Source organism: Apodemus sylvaticus, chromosome 8, assembly GCF_947179515.1.
Source record: "Apodemus sylvaticus chromosome 8, mApoSyl1.1, whole genome shotgun sequence".
Classification (NCBI taxonomy): domain Eukaryota; kingdom Metazoa; phylum Chordata; class Mammalia; order Rodentia; family Muridae; genus Apodemus; species Apodemus sylvaticus.
In genome coordinates, this window is record NC_067479.1 from 62,537,336 (window position 1) to 62,555,080 (window position 17,745).

The 17,745-nt window shown below is 46.5% G+C and overlaps 1 protein-coding gene across 15 annotated transcripts in view; it reads left to right on the forward strand.

Moving 5' to 3' along the window:
• Hmbox1 (homeobox containing 1) overlaps positions 1–17,745 on the forward strand; it is a 133,465-nt gene that overhangs the window by 113,549 nt on the left and 2,171 nt on the right. For 4 of the 15 annotated variants that reach the window (XM_052191185.1, XM_052191184.1, XM_052191186.1 and 1 more), the window contains 5 exons: positions 4,051–4,133; positions 4,840–4,935; positions 5,998–6,092; positions 6,322–6,393; positions 7,974–14,190. In XM_052191185.1, the coding sequence (XP_052047145.1) occupies positions 4,051–4,133; positions 4,840–4,935; positions 5,998–6,092; positions 6,322–6,393; positions 7,974–8,111 (484 nt within the window). In that variant the 3' untranslated portion in view covers positions 8,112–14,190. Of the gene's footprint in view, positions 1–4,050; positions 4,134–4,839; positions 4,936–5,997; positions 6,093–6,321; positions 6,779–7,973; positions 14,191–14,513; positions 15,464–17,745 lie in introns of those variants that run through there. The other 11 variants (XM_052191198.1, XM_052191188.1, XM_052191189.1 and 8 more) reach the window with 11 other exon arrangements.

The following is a 17,745-nucleotide window of genomic DNA, read 5'->3' on the forward strand; positions in this document are numbered from 1 at the left end:
GAGGAAGGTTTTTATTTGTTTATTTTATTTATTTTTTTCTCTTATCTGTGTTCACCAGGGTATTAGGACAATGCAGATTTAGTAAAATGAATTTAGAAAAGCTTCTTCCTCTAGCTTTTGGAGTGATTTAAGAATTAGTGTTAATTTTTCAAATGTTAGCCAGAGCTCAGCAGTGAGGCTGAGCAGAACATTTCTTAATCATAAAAATAGTAGGGCTGGTCTGTAGTTAACGTCACCAGCTGCTCTTCTAGGGGATGCAGGTTCATGTCCTAGCACCCACATGACAGTTCACAACCATCTGTAACTCTAGTTCCAGGGGTGCACGGCCGTCTTCCACCTTCTGCAGTACTGTATACGTGTGATTCACAGACATACCTGTAGGCAAACATTTATAGATAAAATTTTATTTAAAAAAATGATTTTAACAGAAAAAAGGTTACTTTAAAATATATATATGAGGCTTAAACTCTATGACTAAATCCTCTTGATTTGGGAGAAGTTACCGGGGTCTTCTTTGTATAAAATTAAAGCCTGGAAATACAGAGTAATCGTGAACACTAAAACTTTGACTCAATAGAAGACATTATGCTAGGAATAACGGAAAAATTTCAATTTAGCATCCAAAACCAGTATGTCTTTTTTCCTATTAGTCACTGCAGTCACAACAGTAATGCCTTCTACCTGATCCCAGTCACCTTTAGAGCATACATTGTTTGCAGATTTTTTATTAATCATCAAACTAGTCCTTAATTATTTCAGTGTTTCCCTAGGGTCCTTTTATTGTAAAAATGGTGTCTGTTCATTTCAAAAGCTCTGCAGAAACTTCCATGAAGTAGATTGTGAGAGCCAGCCGTGTCATGGTGTCACCAGCATTTTATTTCCTGCTCTGTGTATCATCTGGCTTGCTCCTCAGAGATAAAGGCTCTGACAGCTGTCTGGCATTGGGCTGAGCGGTCCAGGCCTGCAGTCCCAGCATTTGTGAGATGGCTGAGCTTGAGTCTGACTTGCACCCTGGCTTCAGTAGGAGGAGCAGTTACAAGATGGAAGGGCCATGAGAAAGGACAGATGAGCTCCTATAGGGCTCATGGGGAAAGAAAACTCGTGCCCTGGGAAGTAGACCACATGTGCAAAAGGCAAATATTCTACCCAGAAAGGAGCACAGGCTTCTTACCTAAGTGACAGTGACTGCAGAGATTGGGGGAGGGTGGGGAAGGTTCATGATCTAAACATCCATAGTAAACCTTTAAAACTGTTTGAACAGGATATAACCTAAAGAAATGTGTCAAGAATATTAATCACATACTCCAGGGCACGTCGTGGGCTTTCAGGTCATTTAGCTAAAATGTTGTAAGTTGTCACTTAAGTGGGACCTTAGGTTTTCGCAGCTGGTGAATTCCGTCCGGTCTAGCAAAGCCTTGATTGTAAGGCACCATTCGGTTTTCAGATGCCACCAGTTAGGAAATGTGTCCTGATCTCAAAGATCACAGTAATGAAGAAATGTGCATCGTAAGATCAGTGAGAGAAGATTGTTACACTGCTGCAGAAAAAAGCTGAGAGTGGCAAGAAAATTAGAATGAAAAGGAGGGGGGCACAATCAAGGACAAGAAGAGAAGTTGACCTTGGAAAGGAGGATGATTTATGTTTTCTCAGCTATGAGAAAAGAAATGAATAATGGCCCGGAGAAGTTTAGCTGCTCAGAAGCTAAAAAAAATCTAGCAAACTGATAACAGCGAAGGCAAGGTCATCTGCAGAAAGAGTGACGGAGGTAGCTTTGAGGGCTGAGACTTCAGAGTGAAAAGGTTTCAGAAGATTGAGGCATGAAAGAATTCCCACCAGAAGGGAAGGGGCTAGCTCAGATTGCGGAGGAAGGAAACCACTTGGCTGTGTTGTGTGGTGCTCAGGAATGCATCACATCCGGAGAAGGATTGGGGTAGAAGCAGAGTGCTGCCTGCAGTGTGGGAGATGGGCAGGGCAGGAACGAGGAACAGAAAACCTCATTAGGCAGGTTCTTCTCGATGAGTTTGGCTTGTCTGCTATTTGGGTAAGAAGTAAGGGACGTTGCTAGAAGTAATAGGCATTCATTTTTTATTTAGAGGAAGAGAAACAATTTCAGGATTAGTGACTGCAGAGATAAAGAACTAATTTTGAATTAATTTGAACTAATTCAGAACTTAAGGCCATGGAGGTAGAATTTGGAGCCATATGTTTGAAATGTGTTATCTTCCTCAACCATAGGAGGGGTTCTATCTGTTTGAAAACCCCTCAGACTCTGCACTGCTGTCAGCTGTTGGCCTTCATTCTAGAGGACAGAGCAAGTCTGTCGCAGGCTTGCCCTCTGGAGAAGCCATAGAGACCAGCACTGAGTCCATCGCATCATCTGTGGAGCCCAAGCTCTGCCTCAGGCTTCTCCGTGACATCTATCCAGACTCCTCCCGCAGCCCTGAAGACACGGAACTGTCCACGAATCCTAAGCATTTCACCACAAGTACACTTACATATATTTCTCTCTAAAGTACACTGTGAGTTCCTTGATGCTCTTTTCTTTACCCACAGTGCCAAGCATATATTAGGTAATTCATAGCTACTTGGTGAATTTGAGGTAAACGAAGCAATTGGGTGACAATTCAGATGTTAGTTTGGTTCTGGTTACTGAGTCTGCTCCAGGTAAAGGGACGGGTCTGCCATGGCCTAACAGAAAGTTAGTTCAGGTAAACACAGAGGCTCAGACAGTATGGACATGGAATGTCCTGGCTTGGCAGCATCTTAGAGTGAACACTGGTACCCAAAGATCATGCAGAACGTGCTCACACTGAGGGAAACAGCAAGGAACCACAAAGAACGTGGGCAAAGACAAGAGTTGTGAGGCTTATGTTTTAGATAAGACCACGGAGAAGCAAGGCAGCATGTCCTGAAGGGAATGTGCCATCCATAAAGAGACATCGAGGGAGGAAAGCAGGATCAGGTTGGGGGTCTTAGGAGGGGAGGGACCTCTGGGGCATCTGTGCAGTGGGTGGTCTTTGCCAGTGCTGATAGATGTGGAGAGGGAACAGGACTGGTTTTCAGGAAAGGGACACAAAGTTGTATCTATTTCCTACAGAAATGAAGTGTGTAAGTATCTCACTAAGCCCTTCCTCAGCAGTGAGGTCAACATTCTCAGTCTGTGTGCATGATCCTCGGTTCCATATGTGACTGGGAATCTTTTAATTCTTAGCATTTTGGCTTGGGCATTGTCTTGTGGATTGTTTTTCTCACTTAGGAACATACTATAAACATCCATTCAGGTCAGTGGACAGGGTGCTAACTTGTTTCCCTCCTAGTTGTTTTAAAAATCTCTGTGTATAAGCAGATGCCCCATAGTTTGTTCTGCCATCTCCTCTTGGTAGATAATTGGGTAATTTCCACTTTTTGCTACTATAAAAGGGAAAAAAATGACCAAAAAAGAAAAATTTTTGTTGACAGTAGTCTTCAGTAGCATAGGTCTTGTGGCTCTGTGACTTTAGTCAAGTATACTAAAATAACATATACACAGTGTAACTGACCTTCCCCAGTACCTCCCTGCCTTACCTGTTCTTATCCTTCCCCTCCTGCTATTCCTCTGGGTTCCCCCAGTCAGTTTCACTTCTGAGGTCATGTTATACATGCATTCATAGTTTTAGATATCTGTATAAAATAAATAAATGAAAAGAACCACTCGTGAGGGTGGGCATGATATTTTCTTTCTAAGACTAGATTTATTCAGTTAACATGATTGTCATCAGGTGTATCCTTCAAAACAATAATTTATCTCAGAGGAATCTTAATGAAGTATAGCAGCTTGTAGCCAGCTGTCGCAATTAGTAATTTCAATGAAGTAAAAGGCAAGTCTCTTACTTACATCAGCTTCCTCTCAAGTACCACATAGGTGGTAGTCACCATACTGAACACAGCAGAGACTGTTTCTGCCAGGAAGCTATTCCAAACATCCTGGCGTACGCCAGAGTTATGTCTTAAAGAACACATATTTAATGAGCACATTTTAAAGTAGATGTGTCTTTGTCGTTGCCCTTGCAGTTACTTCAATGAGAACCAGTACCCAGATGAAGCAAAGAGAGAAGAAATTGCCAATGCTTGCAATGCAGTCATACAGAAGCCAGGTAAGGCGTGCATTCAGCTGTGGTCGGTGGTCTGGACACTCGCCTTGGAGTGCAGGTCCCAGCCCAATGCTCTCCACATAGCACTTCTGATGTTACCGTGACATGAACCAAGTGCTCATATACAATGACTCCATGATGTTTGAAGCCTTGAAGTTTTTTAAATTATGGATTTGTATTATTAAAAGTTAGCATAAATTTATCATTTCTGAAATAACCATAAAGTGAAATTTTAAGCAAGTTTTGTTAATAAAAATATATAAATCCATTTTTTTTCAAAGTTGCTCTAAAATTTTATGCTCTGTGAGGAGCATCCCAATATAACAACAATAATAATAACAATCCTTGTGTGATGTTAATTAAACTGGTGCTTCCATGGTATCTAACATGGAATCTACAATCTGATTTAGAACTCTAGTAAACAAACTTTGTAGAATTTTTTTCTTTTAATATTTAGTTGTCTTCCTGAGTTGAAGCTTATTGTGTTATTAGTTGTGGCTAGCTGTACATATATTTATATATTTGTTCACACAATGATACTTTTAGTGTGTTCTTGGTACTAAGTAGTGGTAGAAAAGATCATACCCCATCTTGTTATTTTGTCAATAAAAAGAATCAAAAGCACCTTCCAGCAGAGAAGTATTTCTTAAGGACAGTTCACTCTTGGATCCAAGGCAGATTATCTGAATTTTGTTGCATGCATTCACAGGCAAAAAGCTGTCTGACCTGGAACGAGTTACCTCTCTGAAAGTATATAATTGGTTTGCTAATCGACGGAAGGAGATCAAGAGGAGAGCCAATATCGGTAATGTATCAGAGAGACTGCTTTCTCTCCTGAGAAGGTTAGACGTACACGGAGAGTGGCCAGTTAGGAGCTGCAAGTCTGAATGATTGCAACACTTAGGCCTAACAACAGATACCATCACTTCTCTTGGTTGCATTTTTAATAGCATGGTTGATGCTACTTACATTATTTTATTTATATTTTTAAGAATGACTTTGTTATCTATAAAGACGGTTCTTCTTAGTATTCTAGAATGTACAATTAACCCCTGAACAGCGGGTTGCTTATGTGGCTCATATTAAGGATTTCTGAGGGGTCTTAAGAGAAGAATTGTGAATCTCCCAACCTGCCAGTTACTGGTGCAACCTAGTCCTCCACACTAAGAAACATCCATCCAATCAGTAGCTGGAATGGAAAAGATTCATCGAACGAGAAACATGGGAAAAGCAGCAGTAAAGGGCATTCACAAATGTAACCATGGACTTAGTCCCAGTGTGCAGTTATTGCTCTACCCTGGGTACCATAAACAAACACTGGCAACGATAACCTAGTAAAGCTAGAGGACCAAAGACCAGGTGAAAGTGCCCTGGGGAAAATATGTGTCCAACTAACAAAGAAGAAAATCCTATTCAAAGCTATAGTGACAATGTGAGATCCGAGTGGATGAGCTCAGAGTAGAAGAGTCATTTAGGCCTCTGCAGTTGTGTGTCGGGGGCTGGGATAGCACAGGGAGAGAAAGGACCTGGTTTTGATATCCAGCACCACAAGGAGCATGACTGCATTTCACTTATGAATATGTTTACTTGCCATCCCAGTTCTTAGGTGCTTTGCACTGCCCACCAGGACAGCTGTTAATATAGTAGTTTCTGAAGCACCCAGCAGTCTGGTTGGTGCTTCACCCAGGTTGGTAGTGTAATGTGCATGGAAGCTGGACCTCTACCCTACGCTACACAGAGCTGAATTTCTATCATTTAACGATGACTAGAGACTTACTATGTCCTGATTTCCTCACCATAAAAGTCACAGTGCAGCCACGATGGTGAGGCAGCAGATAATTTAGGGATCTATTTGCTTTTTTCGAAGAAGCAGCAATCCTGGAGAGTCATGGGATAGATGTACAGAGTCCAGGAGGCCATTCCAACAGTGACGATGTGGACGGGAACGACTACTCCGAGCAGGTGGGCGGCTGGGCTGTGGCTTCCTGTTAGAGGGGGTGGGGTAGTGGCAACTCAAGTCTGTGGGTGGTTGTATGGGGAGGTCGGGGGGAGCAGCTGGTGTCCCTCTACTCTGCTCATGTGTCTAGTTAGATTTTCATGCGGTTGGAAAGGAATGTGGTAAGATTCTGTTGTCCTGTTAAATCTGTGAGTAATCTCTATCCACCCCTATGGGTTTATTGTCACACAACAGGACACTTGGCAAGCACGCAATGGGGAGGAGGAGGAGGGAAGAAGTTCAGAGGGAGGCAGAGAAGCAGAGAAGGTAGAAGAAGAGAGGAGGATCTGACCCAAACAAGCAAGTTACAACACTTACCACACACACAGTGTTTGAGAAGCATTTAGGGGCATGCGGGTAGCTGTGATGGTGCCTACCATGGACCATGAAGGCACAACAAAGGCCCCGCCCACTCCAGCCCCATTACACTGGGAGCCCTTGTGCCCAGAGGAGAGGTTAACCAGACTCTCTGGACACCGACTCATCTTGTCATAATACAATACCTGCATGGTTTCTCATCTCATCCTGGTGTGCTCTGCATTGCTTGGGGAATGTATTTAATTGTAGCCACTGCATGGAATAAGTCAAATTGGGGGATTCCCCCACCCACAAACATGTTGACAGATTTCATTAAAATGTTGTATAGGATCAATTTCATTTCCATTTGGGAAATTCAAAGAACACATGGTCCTTTCCCTAGACTTTCCTCTGGTGGTTTCCTCATCCTCACCGCCATGTCTTCATTCTCTCTGTTTTCATTGCCTCCGTGTGCCCACTACTCCAGCAGGGCGTGGGACTCTCTGCAGCTTCCTTCTTAAATCCTAAAAGCCAGAAGAAGACAGTAGCACCCATGAGTCCCAGCAGATTATCCCCCAAGAGACTCAGTTCTCCAAGCACAGCTCCGCCCTTGGCTCAGGAGAGTACAGTTTCTTTCTGGAAGCATCTGTGTTATTTTCCAGCAGACCCACATAGATGGATCGTTTCCATCTTTTTTTGCAGATGCCCTGAGGGCAGCACATCACATGCTTTTTCCCCCAAGGGACTTACTCTTTCCAAAGCTCTTTGGTACAGAGTCCCTTTGAAGATGTGACAGGTGAGAGACGCCCCTTATCTGTGACGGCCTTCAGTGCCCAGCACACCTGCCAGGACACCTTCCTTCACAGCTTTCTTCCTTGGTTGTCTGTGTTTGCTGTTTGGTTTTGGAACTCGCAGTCAGTCTCTTGCCTCAGCCTGGGAGTGCTGAGGTCACAGGTCTGTGTCCCTACACTCCACAGCAGCTTCAGGGTTCACTGTGTCGCTTAGAGGGTAAGAATGTCACTTGGCTCTAAGTGGGACACTGCACTTGCGGCTTGTGTGACTGAAGTCCCGTCCCTGATCGTGAGGTACAGGTGCTTGTTCTCCATCTCCTCTCCTGTTCTCAGCAGGGACACCCTGGGTCCCAGGAGCCACTCAGGAGCGGTGTGGATTTAGGAGTGCACTCAGTTGGGGTCAGGGATTACTATTGTATCTGTGGCAAACAGAAAGTCCAGACTATTAGCTTATTTTAATCACTTCAGGTTTGATCAGCTCTAACAATTTTTGATAGAATAAATACTGTGTCAAAAAGGAACAAGACAAATCATTTAAGTCCTTTTCATTTGTTAGTCACAAAAACATGAAAAGTCTCTGGACCTGTGTCCATTCAGTGTCTACTTAAATACAGTTCACCTCCACCATGAGACACACTCAGCCATTTTCTCCACAGATGCTCTGTCCTGCCCCCGCACGGCACCCCGCATGCCTTTTTGTGAACTTGAGATTGTTACCAGCCGACGAATAACGCTCCTTTCTTATCTCCGCACGTCTAGGATGACAGCACCAGCCATAGTGACCACCAAGATCCCATCTCGCTAGCTGTGGAGATGGCGGCCGTCAACCACACTATCTTGGCATTGGCCCGGCAGGGAGCCAATGAAATCAAGACAGAGGCCCTGGATGATGACTGATCAGGGAGTTAAACAGTTAACTTAGTTTAGACGTAGCACCTTAGCAGACTTTCCTCTGTCCTTAACACGTGTTCTTACAGTATAACTTACAGTTTCTTGTATGTCAGGTAGCCATTAGGGTCTTGTTCTGTGAAGATGGCATGGTGCCCTCAGCCTTTGCATATACTCTCTCAGTATTAAAATTCCAGTAAGTAAGAAACAAACAAACTTCCCTTTCCCAGCCCCTGAGGCTAAAAGAAAAAAAATCTCGCTGCTCTGTCTTAGCATTCCAAGAAAGTGCTTCCAGGTATTTAGATAAACCCTCAGTTTTCAAATATTAGGCTCTGTGTAAAATCTTGGGTACCTTTAGATCCATGTAACACTAGGCTGTACCCCGTCCCTGCCCAAAGACTGATAGGATGCAAGCTGAGGTAGTGGCACAGGGCGGACAGACACCATTTGGGAAGTATCCACAGAGCAGAGCACAAGGAACACTAGAGCCCCGCCTCCCTCGGCTTGAGACTCACTGATTCAGCTGCAATAAGCCACGCCTCCTAGTCACAGAGCGGCCAGGCTCTGCTTTGGGTGCTGTGTTAAGAATGTCATTGGAATCCCAAGCTCAGATCTTGGTTAATGCTAACATGCCCAACACAGACATCCTCCTCTCTTACAAGCTGTGTGACCATGTAGATAATATACTGCCTTCTGCCTTTGGGACCACGATTCTAAAACAAAAAGGACAAAATCCAAGTTCTGAAAAGCAAAGCCCGGCTTGAGAGCAGTAGGGAAAAGCATGAGCTGAATGGCGGATGGATGCTGAGCCCAGGCCTCAGGGCCGCTATACATTCCACAGCGCGGTGCCAGCGCCTGCCTGGGAGAGTGCTGGAGTTACCTTGGAAGTTGCTTTGCCTCCTGTTGGTGCCCCCTCCCTGCTACCAAAAAGGATAGAGCTGAGGTCATGAGTGAGTGAAAGGGCAGGCTTTGCACCCGCCACCTGGAGCCCACCCAGAGTTGCTAGGACTGTGCTGGGGACTGTGACAATTTGACTGTCACACATGGAGGTCCTTGTGTGCCCTAGTGTGGGGCAGAAAAAGCAGGGGACATTTACCACCTACATCATGAGCGTGTGGGACAGCAGGATGCCTCTGCTGTCTTCTCTTTATTTGTCCTTGTGGAGGTGTGAAAGCTATATTGCTACAGGCAATTTATTTAATAATTGGAAGCCATATTGATAATGGATGTGGTGATATTTGTAGTTTAATCTACTTTAAGCGGCAGTAACTAATGGAATTCTTTTCCTTGATCATATATGTAGCACTTTTGTTACTTTTTAAAGATATTTATATTTGATAAATCTTTTTTTCATTTTGAAAACTCAAAATACCAAACAGTGAACTTGCGTTATAAAGTCACCCTGTGGTCACCTTGTCATCTAGTAGCAAAATGATGAACTATTCATGCATCAAAGAAAATTACATCTGCTGGCCTTGTGTGAGAATGATCTCCTGGAGCCCTGATTAAATAGCACACTGTCACTGTGGGTAAGAAGAAACAGCCTTCAGTGAATTGGTGCGGTGTGTGCTGAGGGCTGAACGGCTTCTGCTTCCTGCATCTCCCCTCTGTTGTGTCTGAAGAAGCCTTGCTTAGAGGACAGTGTGGAGTGGGCCTCTGAGCAGGCGTCCATCTTTTTGTCCATGCCTGAACCAATCTCTAAGACAGAGAGTAGGTGCCATCTCCTCAGCCCTGCCCCCTCACCAAGTGTGTCCTGCTTCAAAACTGTTGTAAGAGGGCGCCGACCTTCCTCGCTTCCCCTGAGCACTGGCCGGATACTTGGGATCCGCAGTGTTTAGCTGGTCTTACCAAGGCACACTCCGTCTGGATTATCCCTTAGATATAAATCTCGGTCACAGGAATGTGAGGAGTCAAGTCATCTTTGAGGGCTGAGGATGCTACCCCACCTACGTCTGTGACTTTGAAGGGCACTAAGTAGGGCTTGGCCCTGCTCCTGTCAGTAGATTTCAGGGGGAAATGTATGCATTTTCCCCAGCTCTGAGAACTGAAGTGAAATGGAGCCATCTTCTCTTACTGTATTACTTGAACCCACAAATTTAAGAGTAGCATTTCTTATTCTCAGGAATGAACCCCCCACACCTACATAGAATCTTGCATGGTTTCTTTGATTTTTGTTTGTTTGTTTGTTTGACGTAGGCGATTGCATTACCTTTCTTTCTTCCTTCCTTCCTTCCTTCCTTCCTTCCTTCCTTCCTTCCTTCCTTCCTTCCTTCCTTCCTTTCTTTCTTTCTTTCTTTCTTTCTTTCTTTCTTTCTTTCTTTCTTTCTTTCTTTCTTTCTTTCTTTCTTTCTTTCTTTCTTTCCTTTTGTTTACTTAGAAGGAATATTCCTATTATGTATATCCATTTTGGTTGAGTTTTGTGTGCTTATTCTCAGTTGAATCAGAAAGAACAGGAGAGGGGAAAATGTCTTTTTCTGACAAGCCACATCCATGATTTACCATGAGATTATGATGATTGACAGCTTCTCAGGGTGCGGCTGCTCCTGTGTTTGTTCTTACTTGCAGTCTTAAAGGAACAGGCTCCAGCTGTTAAGACAGTTCTAGTCTCTAAGGGAACTCTGACTTCAGCAGAAGAGCAAAGTGTTCTGTCATCTTAGGGCCTTTTAGAGAGAGCAGTGCAGCAGAGGATGCCAAGGCCTGGCTGGTAGAGGCAGTGCCAGCCCTGTGTGGCAGTGTGGTGGTACTAGAAGAGCAGTTAGCATGGAGGCTGGCTCTGTACTGAGCTAGCTAGGTCTGTCACATGCCCAGAGACTCACAGCCTTACAGGGAACCTGCACTCTCTCACCTGCAGTAGGATCGAGGTTTAAACACTACCATCAGGAGTTTTCCCGGGGTCACCATGTTTGATTCTACTTTCAAGTCCCAGCCCCTGAGCTCTTGGACTGGCCACAGAACATCAGTCAGCTCATCCTTCGTGCTCCTTGCTTGCTGTCTGCGCTCATCTCCTGTACTTCCTGTGGTCCCTGAGCTCTTTTAAGTTGTACCTTCTCGATCAGAGACGACTGGAAGCCGGAGAGGAGGGGAGCAGGCATTTGTAGACTGTGATGACGTTTACTTAAGAATGACTGTTGATGGATAAGAAGGTAATTTCCCACCTCCTGGTACCTTACATGGTGACCTGTTAACAAAGGACCATCTTCAGACATTCCTGCCTATCTGAGACAATCGCCAGGAAGGGCAGTTCAGTGCTGTCCAGTGTGACTATGCAGGGCCTCAGACCTTGGACACAGAAGGCACTTTGGTGAACACTCCATAACACAGGTACAGGAGGCGAGCACCTGGGGTAGGGAGGCAGACGGCCTGTGCGCCTTTCACTCCAGCTCAGTAGGTGATCTTAGAAAGACATGAGTGCATTGGCAGCCTGCTTGGACTCCTGTGCTCTGTCTGCTCCAGGGCTCTGGTTCCTGGGATGTTTGTCCCTCGGCCACACCCATTATTTTAGGACCAGATATCTGGGAATGTTTTACATCCTGGGAGTGGCACATAGAAAGCTGACTTCATTGTCTCCGTCCTCTCTGGCTTTAGGAACTCCTGCTTTAAACTCCTCTTGGAGATCAGTCGTCAGGCACCAGCTACAGCAGTCGCCGTTCTGTCAGGATGCTCCCAGCACTCTGTCCATCCCCACGTGGCTTCTCCCCTTCCCTCGTGTCCCTGCACTGCGTCCTTGTCTGACATCGCTGGCTGCTTTCTCTGCGCACAGGCTCAGCGGGCAGCATGAGTCTGCTCTGAATACAGGCCCTCTTTCCCCTGACTGACCGTCAAGGCTCTCTCTGCCAAGCCTTTGTCTACGCGGTGAAATTCAGCCCTTCCCTCAGTGACTTCTCTATTGTGTCCTGAAAGTGTCCCTTCAAGTCCTTTCTCTCCCTGGTCTGAAGAAGTTGCGGTTAGAGGCAGCACTCCATCTCACCAGCTCTGCTCGATCCCAGAACTTTCTTCCTCTTTTGCTGAGAGAACAGCCTGGGTTTCCTCTGTGAGCCTCGCCAAGTTCTTAGGCAATAACGTCTTGTGTGGTGATGGTCTCCTGCTCAGTGGTTCTCTGCCTCCTGTATGGGCACCAGTCTCTCTATCTTTGTGACGTCATCCTCTTGCTATGATTATTAGCTGTTTTACTACTGTATTTATTGAGGCTGTACTGAGACTAGCCGATTCCACGTACAGCATTACTGAGCCGAATTTATTTTTTTAAGATTTCCCAAGTAAAGGTTAGGCACATCGACGGGTTGTGCTGTGTGTGTGAGTGGAGCTAGGTGGGGAAGTACTGGGGCAGGGGTAGGAGCTGTACATTGTGTATGCGCTGTACATCGCAAAATGTGTTTACTCAGGATTGGACCACCAGTTATCAGCCATATTGGATTTAACAAACTGTACTGTGGCTTTGAACACCCTTTCTTCATCTCCTTATCATCTGTTACACTGTAACAGTGAGCACCTGGCAACAGTGAGACTTAAAGGGAGGCAGCCACACATGGCCAGCGCTTTCTAAGGCTTTCATGGTAGCATGCGGTCAGTACAGATGCTCTGTCCTGCATAGCGGCCTTCATTTCACTCCTCCATTTCAAAGATGGCCATCTTTGATTTTCTTGCTTCGCTAGGGAACTGACATACGAAGGCTGTAGGGAAGACTCTGAGGCCCGTCACATCATCAAGCCAGTGTTCTGGTTGCCAAAGTGCATCTCTTATAGCATGCATTCTGAAAGACTTTTCTCAGTGCCATTTGTTTCTAAACTTAAGGGGAGACACCACTTCCTCTGGCAGTGTACAGGACTGACATGCTTAAAGGAAGCTTTGCGCACGTCCGTGGGCTGGTAGAAGCTGGAGGTTTGGAAATTGAGAGCTTTCTGTAGATACTTCATTACACCATGTGTGGAGGGGGGTAATGGAGAAAAGAAAAGTCAGCAGCCTGAGCCCCCCAAACCCTCACAGCACTAGCTCTCAGACTGACAGAAGACTGAAGGAAGGGTCAGCTCGCCAACCTGCTGTTGTTTTGGGATTCCCGATCTCTGTGTCCCCAAGTTGCTTTATCATTCTCGGCATCCCAGCAGAACTAAGTCTAGCTGGTCCAACTCCGGGGAGATGGGAATGGCCCCCTTGCCCTCCTGGGGCGTCCCTCTAGCCTTGCCAGGGAGCAGGGGAACTTTGCTGCCAGCCTTGGCTTCAGACCCCGTCGGTGGCCAATCTTCAGACTGAACAGCTCCAAGCACTTGGAGCCGATGCCCGACTTAGAGCACCCAGGAGGCCAACTCCCCTGACTGCATGTCCGTCTTTCTCTCTTTAAATAAGACTGGCTCCATACAGCCATAATTAACTCACAAATTCACGATGGTGTGCTGTGATCAAATGAAGGTTTGGCAGAATCTTTCTTCAAATTGTAACCATGGTAATTAGGGGGGAGGCATAGAATGAATATATAAAAGTATAATGGCAATTGTTCCGAATGACTGAGTGTCCTCCTGACATGTAATTAGCTGTTTTAGCAGGGTGTAGATTGGCATGGTCATAATTAAGAGGATTTCTGTCCTTTATGTGATTGAGAATAGCAGAGCCCATCCTCATCCCCTTTGAGCACGGATGCTCCTGAGAACATTTGGAACAGCAGCTCAGAAAACCAAAATAATGATATGGGATTCATCTCCCACCCAAGTGAGCGAGCACTGGGCATCCTGTCAGGGCCGGAATGGAAACTGTGCTTATTGCTTCCATCTGACTTCCGAGTTCTCTTAACCCTCTTGTGTCTAGTTTCAACTTACTCTACTTTGGCCAGAAACTAGTCAATATCTCAAACTGAGGCAGCCTCTGGCAGAGCCCCCCCCCCCCTCCACACACACACCTCCGTCCCCGTCCCATCTTGCCCTGGCATCTGGAATACCTTTCCTGGAGACACTTAACTGGAGCTAGCTTAACTAGGCTTCCTGGTATTTTCAGTCTTTCCTTAGAATCTTGATTATTTCCTCTGCCACGGCCATCAGGAAGTATTTGCCGCATGGAAGTGTACAGTTGAGTAGTGTTTTCCTTATGGGACCGTAAGACCTAGAGCAGACATGAGCACAAGCACACGGCGACCTCACACAGGAGCGCGCGGGCTCAGCCCCAGGGTGCACGCCCTAGCTTGCTCACACCTAGCTTGCCCAGCCATCGCAAGTCTCCCAGAGCTATTCTGCTGTCAGGATGGGTTCCTGGCTCTTCTGAAGCCATGTTCTCTGTCCCTCAGTTAGTTTTTGTTTATGCACCTGTGCCTTCAGGCGGGCATCATATGATCTTCATGGCCTGTGGTGTCCTCCTGACCAGGAACTGCAGAAGTCACTAGCCCCTCTCCTGCTGATGCTTAGTTTGGACTTTCTCTTTTTTTTCTAGTCATCCTTTGCAGGAGCCTTGATTCAATTAGAGCGTCAGAAGGGTCCACCGGAATGCCAGCAGCTACCAGTGCTAAGTGGCCTTTTCTAAGCTCTTCTGCCCATGAGGCTCAAGACTCAGGTGAGGTTAACTTGAGTTCAAGAGCCCTGTCTTTTTCAGGCTGGACACTGTGGGATTAGTTAGCTGAGTGTGTGTGTGTGTGTGTGTGTGTGTGTGCGTGTGTATGTGCACGCACATGCGTGCATGCATGCATGTCTTCACCCTTTCTATAGGAAGTGTCCCCTCTCACCCAGAACACTAACCAACCAAGATGCTGGTTCCAGCTCTGTTGTGTGGAAAGGCTGAGGTTGAGTATAAGCCTGGAGAGATCTAGAGAGCCCTCTTCCCTCCACACACAGACACACAGAGAAAGGAAAGGAAGAATTTCTGATCCTGGGGTGCTTCACTTTGACTCTTCCCAGATACCTACAGTGAAATGTACAGCAGGTGTCTGAGTCGGAAGGCAGCCAGGTCAGAGGTGTGGTCCTTGGGACTTGTCAGCCTTGATGTGGATGTCGGACTTACGGCGCTTCTTACTTTCCCAGCTGCTGAGCAACTGCTATGTCCATTAGAGGTTCAGGTCTGCCTTCTGACTCCATTCTGAAAAGTCACTGGTCGAGCTAATTCTGTGACTTGTGTGACATGTACTGCACAGCAACGAGACATTACGATTACCAGTGAGCATTCAGGGAACAGAATTGGCATGCAGCTAGAAGTTCCTAAGCTCATCTGCTCGGTGCTCAAGGGGGCCTCTCTGATTAAAACCCCCCTGTCCAGGGTAAATGTTCCTGTATATCACACATACCCCACCTGAAAACACAAAACTATCCAGGGCAATCAAGGACAGTGTAGGTGGGACTTGCCTGGGAAATAGCTTTGCTTCCTTCCTTCCTTCCTTTCTTCCTTCCTTCCTTCCTTCCTTCCTTCCTTCCTTCCTTCCTTCCTTCCTTCCTTCCTTCCATCCATCTATCAAGGAAAACCCTAGAAGTGATTATTGTAAGAATCCAGATGCTGGTATTTGGGATTGTGTAGTCTTACTCTGCTGAGGTCACTGCCAACCTGCTGGCTGTTCTCAGGCACATGGGGGGGGGGGGTGTCCTAGCCTTCCCCACCCCGCCCTGCAGTGGCTTCCCTAAAGCCTGCTCTTTTCAGTTCTTGCAGTGCTTATATCCTAGGGCTTTGAGGTGCCCTGCTTGAGTCCCGGAGGGTTCGAGCTGTCCCTCTACCATAGGAAGGGAGTAGAAACGAGGCATTGCGGAGCCCAAGGTTGTGTCTCTGCCATGGCTTCCTCGGCTCCTTATCAAAACGGACTGACCCATAAGTAGTAGATTCTTGAAGACATTCAAATTTAGGCCTAGAATAAAACTTTTTAATATCCAGAGTCTAAGAATGGAGCAAGCTGGCTTAGTGTGGAGGTTTAATGACTACTGGTCAGTGACACCAAACTAGGGACATCTTCCAAATGACCTGCTACACTCCTTCACCCAGTACCCAGCCCCCACCCCCACATCATCTTTTCTAGCTCCTTTTCTTACAAAATTAGGTTCTCTGAGAGTCGGCTAGATCATTGTCCTTTTTTGTTACATCATGGGTAGCCAGCCTTAAAGCCCAAGAGAATGAAATGCACCCAAGGAACAAGGCCGACGGACTGAGCAGGCTGGCGTCTGGGGCTGATGCCGTGTGACACTAGTTGGCCGACGGGTTCTTAACTGTCTTCATTTTGCCCCAAACACCTTGGTTTGAAGTAAAAAGTATGGGTGCCTTTCATTTTGATATAATCAAGATTTTGCATCTTTGTTGGTGGCCAAAAGGGCCATGGACATTGTGGGATGAAATCAGTGCCTGTCACCTCCCAGGGCTCAAGACAGAGATTGGTCCCAAGGGCTTGTGTGAAGGGTTGTTGCTCCCACAAGGACTTCGCTTCCCAGCACTTCCAGATTAAATCTCTCCTGTCTTGTTTGTAGCATCCTTAGCCTAGAAACCACTCCCTCTTTGCTTTATTGGAATTAAGAGCCCAGCCTGGGCCATCTCTGTCCTCTCCGTGGCTCGCTGAGGCCATTACACTAGAAAACCAAAAGGCATCGGAGCTGTGTGGATGCAACAGCAGCCACTCCCTGATGCTTTCTAGGCCCCATCTGCAGGTGGGAGGGGTGTGTGTGTGTGTGTGTGTGTGTGTGTGTGTGTGTGTGTGTGTTGAGAGAGAGACAGTCGTGTGCTGAGTGAAGGTGAGCACTTGTGGCTGCTCTCAGAAGCATCCCTTTATCATTGCCTTGAGCCCACATTGACTGTATTGAAAGCAGAGGGGATCTCATCACTCATCTCTGACAATGGGCACCAGAAAAACAAAACCAAAGTTCTCAGGGTGGGTCGAGCTCTTCCTTTCCAAGCACTGGCCGTTCTAGCAAGCTTTCTCCTTTAAGCTCTTTGGTTCTACCACAGTACCACTCTGAAAGCTCTCTTCTTTCTTAGTGGTTCCTCACAATGACCCTAAACAGTGTCAGGGCAGTCTGCACCTCATTAGGTACAGATCAGGGACCACAGATGCCAAACTGGCCCCTGAGCCACCACATCACTTCACTGGCTGTAAGGTGCCAACACTGGCAGTTGTCTCCCCTGGAAGAGCCTACAGCCTTCTCCAATCTCCCCATGGGCTCAGCCTGCCCTCCATGGCCATGGTTAGGTTGGATCTGCAGTACCTTCTAGAACAAACTTCTCATTTCTGTTTAAGTGCCTAAGCAAGTTACAGACCTCTGGGACCTGCCTGAGAGTTGGCCTTCGCCCTGTCCTTCCCACCACGCACCCCGCCTCAGGGTAGATGCTCTGCACATCCCCCTCCCCAACCCAGTGTCCCTGCCATTCTGCAGGCAGAATGGTCACAAGGGCAAGCAAGGGGAGAGGGCTGGCTTTGTCACTGTTTCCTGTGTTCCTTCTGTTGATGTGACTGACTGTGGTCTTGGATCAGAGGGAGTTTAAAGGAATCTACTTAGCTAGAGCTCAGTGGCTACTGAGTGAAGACCAGGAGTGAGACCCTCTGAGCAGAGTTCTATCTGTCAGCACTTGGGGCCATTTCCTGCTCTAAGAGGGCCAGCAGGCAGGGACCATGACTGATCAACCTGTGCGTACTGGAGCTCTGAGCGCACCCACAGCCCAGATACTAAGGAGCCGAAAGCAGTAGTCATAGGAAGATCCAATG